General features: G+C 44.2%; 1 protein-coding gene across 1 annotated transcript in view; it reads left to right on the top strand.

The window, feature by feature from the left end:
- Positions 1–12,259, top strand: part of CDK19 (cyclin dependent kinase 19) — a 411,797-nt gene that overhangs the window by 379,482 nt on the left and 20,056 nt on the right. Inside the window, exons 10-12 of the mRNA XM_069726138.1 lie at positions 3,641–3,738; positions 7,206–7,284; positions 8,000–8,251. Coding sequence (XP_069582239.1) covers positions 3,641–3,738; positions 7,206–7,284; positions 8,000–8,251 — 429 coding nt within the window. The remainder of the gene's footprint in view (positions 1–3,640; positions 3,739–7,205; positions 7,285–7,999; positions 8,252–12,259) is intronic.

The raw sequence follows: 12,259 nt of genomic DNA, 5'->3' as shown, positions 1-12,259 counted from the left end.
GCGTCCCCATCCTGCTGCTCCATCCCGTGTCCCCATCCTGCTGCTCCATCCCGTGTCCCCATCCTGCTGCTCCATCCCGTGTCCCCATCCTGCGTCCCCATCCTGCTGCTCCATCCCGTGTCCCCATCCTGCTGCTCCATCCCGTGTCCCCATCCTGCGTCCCCATCCTGCTGCTCCATCCTGCGTCCCCATACTGCCTCTGACCCGCTCGGCGCCGAGTGCTGGGGGGCCTGAGCAGGCGGGGACACCGGCGCGCTGTGGGGGTCAGGTGCCGGTATCGCCGCCAGCTCAGGCCCCCCAGCACTTACTATATTCACCTGTCCCCGTTCCATCGCTGAGCGGCGCCATCTTCCCGGTCTCCTCGGCCTGTGACTTTTCAGTCAGAGGGCGGCGCCGGCGCGCATGCGCGTCATCGCGCCCTCTGAACTGAAGGCCACAGGCCGAGGAGACCGGGAAGATGGCGCCGCTCAGCGATGGAACGGGGACAGGTGAATATGTCCGATACTCACCCTCCTGGCGGTCCCTGCTTCTGCGGGGGAGATCGCGGTGTGCGTTCAGTGTGAACGCACACCGCGATCTCCCGGGAGCGTCGCTCTGTGAGGCCCAGACTGCGCCGGCGCTTGCGCTTGCGCAGTCTATCGAGGCTTCGGACAGAGTGACGCTCCCAGCGTTATATTATAGATATATATATATATATATATATATATATATACCGTATTTTCCAGCGTATAAGACGACTTTTTAATCCCTGAAAATCTTCTTAAAAGTCGGGGGTCGTCTTATACGCCGGGTGCAGACCAATGTGCATATGGTGGTTGGGGGGGAGTGGTCCCGATGACGAAGAGAGGGGGCATCTCACAGGAAAGTGTGAGTGGAGTATCCCCCTATTACCTCACTGTTGCAGCATGGGGTTTCTGTGCTGGTGAGCGGCGGCGGCTCCTCTTCGTGCCATTGGTGCTCTGTGCTATGGGGCGGCGACGTATCTTCGTGCAGCGTCGAGGCTCCTCCGGCATTTCCTCAAAGCCAGGAGGCCCTGGCAGCTGCACTGCTGCAATGCGGTGGCCTCCGGGAAAATGGCCGCTGGGGGCGGCGCATGCTCAGATTCAGATCTTGTCTCCCGAGATATGGGGACGAGATCTGAATCTGAGCATGCGCCGCCCCCAGCGGCCATTTTCCCGGAGGCCTCCGCATCGCAGCAATGGAGCTGCCGGTGCCTCCGGGCTTTGAGGAAATGTCGGAGGAGCCCCGACGCCGCACGAAGATACGCCGCCCCACATCACAGAGCCCCGACGCTGCACGAAGATACGCCACCGCCCCACAGCACAGAAAGCCCACGCGGCACAAAGATGAGCCGCTGCTCCCCAGCACAAAGACCCCACGCTGCCACAATGAGGTAATAGGGGGATACTCCACTCACACTTTCCTGTGAGACGCCTCCTCTCTTTGTCATCGGGACCACTCCCCCCCCAAAAGGCACATTAGTCACCGGCCCTATAAGACAACACATGGCATATAAGAAGACCCCCGACTTTTAAGAAGATTTTATATTTTAACTGGAAAAGTTGGGGGGTAGTCTTATACGCCGGAAAATGCGGTATATATATATATATATATATATATATATATATATATATATATATACAGTACAGACCAGAAGTTTGGACGCACCTTCTCATTTAAAGATTTTTCTGTATTTTCATGACTATGAAAATTGTACATTCACACTGAAGGCATCAAAACTATGAACTAACACATGTGGAATTATATACTTAACAAAAAAGGGTGGAACAACTGAAAATATGTCTTATATTGTGGGTTCTTCAAAGTAGCCACCTTTTTTCTTTGATGACTGCTTTGCACACTCTTGGCATTCTCTTGATGAGCTTCAAGAGGTAGTCTTGCTACTTTGGTGGTGGCTACTTTGAAGAACCTAGAATATAAGACATATTTTCAGTTGTTTCACACTTTTTTGTTAAGTATATAATTCCACATGTGTTATTTCATAGTTTTGATGCCTTCAGTGTGAATATACAATTTTCATAGTCATGAAAATACAGAAAAATCTTTAAATGAGGTGTGTCCAAACTTTTGGTCTGTACTGTATATATGCACACACATTATTTATCAAGACCGGAATCTTGTATGGGGAGCGTCTGACAAGTTGTGTGCTCACGCTATAAATCTTTCTAGCGTATTGAACGCCACAGCTCGTCATGGATTAGATGAGCTTTGGCGCCACACCCCTACCACGCCCTAGGCCTGTCACAGCTTTGCCCATTTTGGTGAAACTAAAACAAAATGCAGCTGCTTAAAAGGAATCTGTCTGCAGGTTTGTGCTGCCCCATCAGTATAAAGTAGTAAGGCCATGGTCACACTAGCAGTATTTGGTCAGTATTTTACATCAGTATTTGGAAGCCAAAACCAGGAGAGGAACAATCAGAGGAAAGGTATAATAGAAACACGTCGCCACTACTGCATCTATCACCCACTCCTGGTTTTGGCTTACAAATACTGATGTAAAATACTGACCAAATACTGATAGTGTGACCATAGCCTAATAGAGACCCTGATTTCTGCTCTGTATTACGATTTTTGGACTGGCAGATTATTTTCTGCATCTCCAGCTGAGCTGAGAAGTCCTTTCCATTGTATACATGAGCTGTGATATTCATGATATGCAGCGCCATCCATGAACCTAAATTGAATAGAAGCTTATCTGCCGTTTTAGGCAAAGACTACTAAACTGTGTATGGAGCTATGCTGTTCCTCTCTGTACATTATGTACATCCAGCCAACACCAGAGATGGAAATCTCTGATTTGTATTTATCTTTTAAAGCCCCATTAATATAAGGGTGTGTTACTTGTGAATCGGTGGTGATGCCTGGTGTCACACCAAACAATCTGATATTGATGACCTTATCTTTAAGGCTTGTGCACATGGCCATAAAAATGGTCCAAGTGCATGATAGCACTCATCTCCATGTTATTCTATGAGGACGTTCACGTGTCCGATTTTTTTCTATACATAAAAAGGCGCACACCTCAATATGCATAGGTCTTTTTCTTCATGCACATTGATATATTTTCTATGCATGTTGCAGCACCCTCTTTTTATATTTCCCATAGAATTTTGTGTAGTGCACCCTACCTTCTAGTCATACACAATTTTTTTTCTATAAACTCATTCGGTCCGAGCAAAAAAAAATAACAGCCTACATAAGTTGCATCCGATTAGATCACATTTCTCCATTCATGTCTATGGGTCCTTGGAAAACATTGGACCGAACCCTGATGACATCCAAGTCCGGTACGATTTCCACGGCCACACTGTTTGTAGAAGATGGAGAAACTTTTTTTTTTTCTCTACATCTGTGAAAACCAAATCACACTATGATTACACACTGATCAGAATGTGATTAGCATAATCAGACCAATTTTCTTGGATGAGAGAAAATCGGTTAAGTGACCCTAGCCTTAGGATAAGTAAAAGAGGCAAAAGGCAAATCTATTATGATGTCTACTACATTTGTGTTCAGCGGCCAATTCCAGCTAAAGCAGTATGTCTCCCTACCTTTATCATGTTTTATGGATATGATGTTTGTGTGGATTATGATAAAGTAACACAATATTTGATTACAGCTTCAAAAACTTCTAACTATGGACCCCACAAAAAGGATCACATCAGAGCAAGCTCTACAGGATCTCTACTTCCAGGAGGATCCTCTGCCCACATCTGAGTATGTGTACTTTATTCCCATCAGATCACACTTTCTAAATCTTGTGTTGCGTTAGATATAATGTTCATCCTACGCATTTTGTCATGTGCCAGCATTTCATGTCCCGTGGAGCCAACAGTCTCTGCACTTACTCCTACGTCACTTGGCTAGCACAGTATATACCAGTCATTGACTTTGAGGATGACATTGAAACAATCTGCTCCTGCATAGGAAATGATATCAGAGAGCTGGTACAGCATGAGATAAGAGGAGCATATTCTAGATTGCGGTAATGTGTGCATGCAGGGAGGAAACAATTGCTTGGCACTTTAAGAAATATTTTTGGAGAACTAACAGTTTTACGTGCGGACCCTTAGATTTTTTGTGTACATAAAAACCTCATACCAACGCTATTTAGTATATTTATATGATCACTGTTCCTGTCATCTTTGTTGGATTGTGAGTCAATATTGACAGACTGGAATACGTGCCATATATATGTAGTGGAATATAGTGTAGAATATGAGCCAGGTGTCTAATACTGCTTTGCTGCTGGCACCTCCTTTATCTAATTCATTACATTTAATGGTTTATTGAAATAAGTCCAACCTTTCCTTTTAATCCTCTGGGGCTCTGGTGCCACCTGTCCAGTGATCCATTGCCAGTCTGATTTTTCATTGCTGAACTGTGACTTGGCATAGCAGTATACTCGTTCTTCAGCAGCAGTCGTGATGCCAGTATGTGCAACATGACTGGTATAGCTAATAATTGGCTGGAGTGGTCATGTGCTGGTATAACACATCACAGATTCAGCAAAGTAAATGCAGACCTGCAGTAAGCCACCTAAGTGTCGCTGTTGAAACATCAGATGATTTAAAGGTTGCTTTTTTCCCCCTCATGTCTGTTATTTCATATGCAGCTGTATGATTTTTTTGAAGGTTGAAAAATGTTTTATTGGAATAGGTGATTTTACTCATTTTATGCCATGTTTAATGTTGTCTAATGTTCTTATAATGTAAATATACAGTGCACAGCATACACCCCAACAGATTTGTCAGAAAACCTTTAGTTTCCTTTCAGAATCCACATTTTCTATGGGATACCATACTATAAAATACTCCCACAAATGTGAACCATTGATTGTAAACCAGATTTGTTGTTTTGCACACCCAGAAAAGTAATTTTCCTAACAAATTCATTCAAGACCATGTTGCAAAAATCATTACACCACAATGAAATTTTTTAGAGCAAAGCTAAAATGTAGGCTACAGATTTCTAATTAACATGAATTCAACCACAGTTAAATCTGATTATATTCATTAAACAGGTGTCCAGCATGACAATAAAAAGGCGTTACTTAACAAAGAAAACCCTTTACCATTTCATATTGTCAGCAATGGCACTACATGGAAGAGGAATTTCACAAAACTTGAGAAAGAAAATAATTTGTTTAGACAAGAAACGTGAAGTCTACAAGAAGAGCAGCAAAGCTTTACTTGTCAGTCAAAATACTGAGGCAAAAGTGATACAAAAATTGAACAAAGATAGAACTGCAACCATCTCACAAAGATGTCCAGCTTGACCTTGTAAATTAACACCTAAACAGGAGCGTTTTCTAATGAGAAGGGTTGAAGAAAATCGAAATTCAAGTTCACTGCAGTTAGCTAAAGAAGAAAAAAGTCAAATCGGGGCAAGTGTTTTCCGTCACACTATACATTGCACACTGCAAATGAATGGCATGCATGGGTGTCGTCCATGAAGGAAGCCTCTCCAAAAGCCCATGCACAAAAGAAGAACACCTTCAATTTGCCAGGGCCCATGCTGAATTAAAAAAACATGATGAGACCAATATAAATGTTTTTGGAACTGATTGCTTCAAAAGTGCATGGCATTGCAAAAGTGAGGAGTACAAAGAAAATGCATGGTACCTATAGTGAAACATGGTGGTGGCAGTGTCCTTATGTGGGGCTGCATGAATGTTCCTGGTGACAGGAAGCTACATATTTCATTGATGTTCTTCACAAATGCACTACTCTATATTGAAAGAGAAAATGCTACCATCACTCTGTGCCTTAAGTAGACATGCACTTTTCCAACATGACAATTTTCCTAAACCCACATCTAAGGCAACTGTTGCATTTCTGAAGAATAACGGTGAAAGTGATTCAGTGACCAATTAGGTTTCCTGATCTGAATCAAATCAAACACCTATGTGGAATTCTTTTGAGACCAGTTGAGTGTCACGACTCATTGTTGTCATATATCCTGATACCACAGGCTTCTTCACTGTCCCTAACGCTAGGGGCGCTCTAGCTTGCCATGTTCCCTAGATTACTTTTGATGATGAAGATGCTGGGGCCACATACCTTGCCTTAGCTTCTGATTCTGCCCCCAGTCCATGCTGCTCCTCCACTCAGGGAAGAGGGGAGTAGTAGTGTACCGTAATACACCAGCCAGACTAACAAGGTAATAGGAACAGGGATAAAGGAAAATACCAATCATACAAATCTACTCACACAAACAGAGGTATGCACTGGGAAGTGGAGGATGGAGAAACCCAAAGTAGGAGAAGAAGGGGATTAGCACACACCCAAAACCTCGCAACAATTTTGGATAAATCCACCAAACACCTTCTCAAACAACAACCACAAACCACCATCTCAAACCATGCAGCATAAGCTAGCTCTGGCAATGAGTTCTTGCCAGGGCCCAGATTATTTAGGAGATGGTAGTGGTGAACAGTGAACAGCCGGAAAGCTTCCAAGACCTCTCACCTGAGCAGATTAACCCCAGCACTGCTAAAATAAACCTGCACTGTTTACTAGAAAAGTGAGTACGAAATGGAAGGTTTGTGGTCTGTATACGCACTTCCAGGTGATGAAGAAACATCAAGTGCCAGAGATAATGGGAAAAAAAGTTTTTTTTTATTTTTCTACTCACTTTTCTAGCCCACTTCTTCTTCAGGAAACAAAAACCATAACCGCTGCACTGCTAAAAGAAAGCTGCACAGTTTAGTATAGTGAACCGCATCTAATCAGAGCAGGAATAGGAGAAATCAGACAGTGCAGTCTTCTGGCTCCTCTCTGTCGCAGTAAACCCTCAGTCTTTATCCCTCATCCAGGCTCTTAAAGAGAAGAATGGAAAATGATAGATATTGAAATATGTCACCACCTTGTTCATTCCTTACTTGGAAAACTTGGTTCTGTCCTTAAAAATCTTGGGCGTCATACAAAATACTAGATGTATTAGATTTTGATGTGGGGTGTGTTAATTTTTAAATCAACTAATTTGAGTAAAATTGAAGATTTTACTTTCATGTTACGGGTTAAAAAATATTTGACTTGTAAAAAATTTGGAATTTGTTCTTGTATTAAGTGGATATTGATTAAAATCTTGCTTCTCAAAAGGGGTATACTCATGCTGAGCACTGTTATATGCCTTATATTGCTTAATTTTCTGCTTTTTCCTTATTCACTGTATTCCTTCAGTGTATTTGCAGGGTGTCAAATACCTTATCCAAAACGTGAATTTTTAAATGAAGATGAACCAGAAGAGAAAGTTGATAAGGTATGTATTATTAGTCTCCGGTATCTGTATGTTAACCAATATATCCTTCAGGAACGCTATATTCTTGCAAGTACAGGGCTGGGCTTTTTTTCAGTAATATCCTGTATTTTATTGTAGAAATGTCATAAACGCAAAGTACAATTAAGTATTGCCTTAGGGTACCGTCACACAGTGGCATTTTGATCGCTACGACGGCACGATTTGTGACGTTCCAGCGATATATCCGTGACGTTCCAGCGATCTCGCTGTGTCTGACACGCTCCTGCGATCAGGGACCCCGCTGAGAATCGTACGTCGTAGCAGATCGTTTGAAACTTTCTTTCGTCGTCCAGTGTCCCGCTCTGGCGGCATGATCGCATGGTGTAACAAAGGTGTGCACGATATTGTATATGATGTGCGCATAGTAACCAACGGCTTCTACATTGCACATACGTCATGAAATTATCGCTCCAGCGTCGTACATTGCAAAGTGTGACAGCAGTCTACGACGCTGGAGCGATATTGTTACGATGCTGGAGCGTCACGGATCGTGCCGTCGTAGCGATCAAAATGCCACTGTGTGACGGTACCCTTACAGTATGCATTACAAGGAAACCATTAATGTATTACTGTGGTTCTATTCGCTACTTGTTCATACCCATATGGCAACTGTGTAAGTATGTGTACAATGGTGTATAATTCAGCTTAGTATTTATGTGGTTTTGTTGTTGTTCAGAATCAACAGGCACAAAATCAGCACCAGCAACAAGCAGCTAACCAACAACAGACAGCAGCTCAACAACAACAGGTTCAGCAACAAAACACTGGTCAGACCAATGGTACAGGAGGAGCAGGGGCAACGACAGCAGCAGCACTCCAACACAGCCAAGACTCCAGTCTTAACCCAGGACCTCCAAACAAGAAACCACGTATAGGGCCTTCAGCTGCTAATCCTGGGGGCCCCTCCCTAATGACTTCCGATTATCAGGTACAGATTTATTATTATGACCAGGCTTAGATGCTCTCTAAATAGATTTCTTTGAATAATTGTAGCTAGCACATAAAATATAAATTCCTGCCTAGAAAGTCTCATGAGTTTTTGTCTGATTCACTTTTTTGTGCAATGTACACTAAATCTGTATGTTTGGGTCCCTGTCTGTAAACCCCCAAGTGTTATCCAGCCTTTAAAAAAATTAAAAAATTTCTGTGCCTGGATAATCCTATAAATGTGCCCCTGCTATGTTTTGTGTAATGGCTGTGTCCAACTGTGGCGGAACATAGTCTGATCATACCACAGCTCCTGGGCAGGGGGGGAAGCAAAAGAATATACAGACGTTACAGCAAGGGATCGCAGCTGCTGCTTTCTGTGAGGTTACCATATTTTTCGGATTATAAGACGCACTTTTATGATACCCAAAATTAAGGGGAAAATAGGGGTGCATCTTATAACCTGAACACTGTTCTTACCGATGGGTCAATGCTGCGGGCCCAGAGTTTGGGGTGTTGTGGTGGTGGTGCGGCGGTCCTGCGGTGTGCGGTAGTGGTCCTGCGGTGGTAGTACTGCGGTGAGCGGTGGTCTTACGATGGTGGTACGGTGGCGAGCGAGCCGCATTTGGCGGCTTCCATTCTTTTTCCAGGGTCCGGCGTCCAGCTTCTTACTCAGCACAGGTGCAGATGGAGGAAAGCCGAGATCTCCATCCATGCCTGCCTATACGTGATGTCTGTAGGAAAGCGGTCGCGGATGCGGCGCAGATGAAGCTGTCGGCTTACTGAGCTTTCATTCTGCACATGCGCTGCATCCGGTGGCAGAGTTCAGGTCACTGGCATTTTCCCACGGTCCTGAGGTCACTGCAGGTCAGCCTGGCCTTCATGATGTCACCGCCGGTCAATGATGCTGCGCTTGCAGTAGCCCATTCACCAGTGGTTCTTACCAATGTCGGTAAGGGGTTAAAAGTGTTTGCACACTATTTGGCTCAAAATGTTTTTTTCTTATTTTCCTCTCTAAAATCTAGGTGCGTTTTATAATTATGTGCGTCTTATAAAGTGAAAAACATGGTAATCAAGTTTTTAAAATGGCAGGGAAATTTTTTGCCTCAGAGAAAGTAGCAGCTGTGAGGCCATGCCATAATGCCTGTATGCTCTTTTGCTGCTTTCCCTGCCCAGGAGATGTGGTATCATAAGGCCATGTTCCTTCACGATCAGACATGGCCATTACACCGTACATAGCAGGGACACATAAGATTATCTTAGCACAAGAACATTTTTTGTAACACATCCGATTGTGTAAATTATTATTCCAAGTTCTATTAATTAAAGTGTACTTTGTTCTTGGGAAAACCGCTTTAAGTGCAGACAAACTATAATTCTCTATTCACTGGGAAAAGGTAGGCTTAAAAAATCAGGTATTTTGTCTTTAGCCCTGTAGATTTGATAAAAGTTGTAACTCAGAGCAGAGCTTTCACATGAGCTTTGCTTGTTGGATGTTTGCCCTGTGTTGTCATGGTAGAGCGGGTAACATCAGCTCCCTTGAGCATAGCATGCATTTACTGAATTCACTGTAATAATTGCTTACAACTAAGGCCGACATGTAAATGCAATATGGTGTCAGTACAAGTCTCCTGCTGTCCTCATCAATAATGCATGTTTTCAGCAGCTTATCTGACTAACTCTCATTAACAGAAAATAGAACTGCTGTTAATATGAGACTGCTGAGTGATGGCTCTATCCAGTGAAGTTAAACATAGTAAGAGAGAGTGGCAAACACTGGCACACTATGTATATGGTAAGCAATGGGTGACAATTTTATCAACAGGATACACAGCGTGTTGCCACAGTCTTAGAGAAGTTATGAAATAGAAATCTGTTATAGATGAGTCAGAAAAAGTAGCACCAGGGTTTTCCTAATGTGATTAGTTGAAAACTCATTTTGTTCCGTGAATTACTATATTTTCGGACTATAAGATTCACCTTTTTCCTCTTAAAGTTTGGAGAAAAGTGGGGAGTGTGTTTTATAGTCCCAGATGTACCTTAGTCCTGCTGTGGCTGTGGATGAGGGGGCAGCGGCAGAAGAGCGGGTCACAGGAGGCAGGAGCCGGCTGCTGCAGCTAATACTGTCGCCGCTGTTAAAGAAAATATTCATTCATATTCACTCCCCAAGCCCCTGTTTGTTGGGCTCTCCATGCATGTGTTGTGACTGTCACACAGCTGCGACACGTGCAGCTGCGGCGCTAAACAGCTGAATAAAAATAGTAAAAATAACTTTTATTATACTCACCTGGGGGCGGTCCAATCCGATGGGTGTCGCAGGTCCTGGTCCAGTGCCTCCCATCTTCTTGCGATGCCACCCTCCCTGCTGGATGACCTTTCCCGGCGCCTACGCACTGCAGCACTTTGCTCTGCCCTCAACAGGGCAGATAAGTACGCCTGCGCCGGAGTGCGATTGCAGGGAGCTATGAAGCAAGCAGGAGGGCGGCATTGCAAGAAGATGTGAGGCGCCGGACCAAGATCTGCGACACCCATCGGACCAGACCGCCCCAGGTGAGTATAATAAGTTATTTTTTTTCTCTTGCAGGTCCGGGTGGGGGGCTTATTTACAGCATTATAGAATGCTGTAGATAAGCCCTGAAAGGCGGTGGCCGTAACTTGTATTCGCCAAACATGGTGACAGGTTCCCTTTAATAAAGATCAGTACGCCTTCTTTTTTCCCCTCACTGAAGAACCAAAAATATGACCAACCCAAAGCTTTTGCATACGGTGGAAATCGGACCTTTATAAATGAGTCTACTGCAGTAGGGCTATATCCATTAGATGGCGAAGCACAAGCGTACTTCTGTTTAGGGATCTCAGCCCCTTTAAGGGAATCTGTCACCACATTTGACCTATCTAAACTAGTAACATGGGCAAACAGATTATAGACTGCTGAAAAAAGTTCTACGTCATCTTTTGTCACTTTATGTAATAAACTGTAAATCATACTATTCCTGTTATTCAACCGTTGTATTTTGATCAACAGCTCTTAATACAATATGATGTCCCCACATAGTATAATGTCACCAACCAGCCCCTCAAACAGTATTTTATTTACTTTAATCTATTTTACTCTCATATATAGCGCCATTCATTTCCACAGTGCTTTATAGACATCAGTATGATGTTCTCCGAAATAGTATGATGTCCCCACAAAGCCTCACACACGGTTTGATGTCCCCAAAAAGCCTCACTACGCAGTATTATGTCCCCACACAATCCCCATGCAGAATGACTTCCCCACACAGCCCCTTACACAATATTATGTCCCCACCCAGCCCCATACAGAATGACATCCGCACACAGCCCCCTTACACAGTATTATGTCCCCACACAGCCCCCATGCAGAATATCATCCCCACAGAGCCCCCTTACATAGTATTAGATCCCCACACAGCCCCCATGCAGAATCACATCCGCACACAGCCTCCATGCAGAATGACATCCCCACACAGCCCCCTTACACAGTATTATGTCTCCACACAGCCCCCATGCAAAATGACAAACCCATACAGCCCCCTTACACAGTATTACTGTATATCCCCACACAGCTCCATGCAGAATGAAATCCCCACACAGCCCCCTTTACACAGTATTATGTCCCCACATAGCCCCATGCAGAATGACATCCCCACACAGTCCCCTTACACAGTATTACCGTATGTCCCAACACAGCCTCCATGCAGAATCACATCCCCACACAGCCCCATTTACACAGTATAATATCCCTACACAGCCTCCATGCAGAATGACATCCCCATAGAGCCCCCTTACACAGTATTATGCCCCCACACAGCCCCCATGCAGAGTGACATCCCTACACAGCCCCCTTACACAGTATTATGTCCCCACACAACCCCCATGCAGAATGACATCCCCACACGGCCCCCTTACACAGTATTATGTCCACACACAGTCCGCATGCAGAATGGCATCCCCACACAGCCCCCTTACACACTATTATATCCCC

Source organism: Ranitomeya imitator, chromosome 5, assembly GCF_032444005.1.
Source record: "Ranitomeya imitator isolate aRanImi1 chromosome 5, aRanImi1.pri, whole genome shotgun sequence".
NCBI classification, from domain to species: domain Eukaryota; kingdom Metazoa; phylum Chordata; class Amphibia; order Anura; family Dendrobatidae; genus Ranitomeya; species Ranitomeya imitator.
The sequence above is the reverse complement of the archived record's forward strand: the minus strand, read 5'-3'. Positions and strand labels throughout refer to the sequence as shown.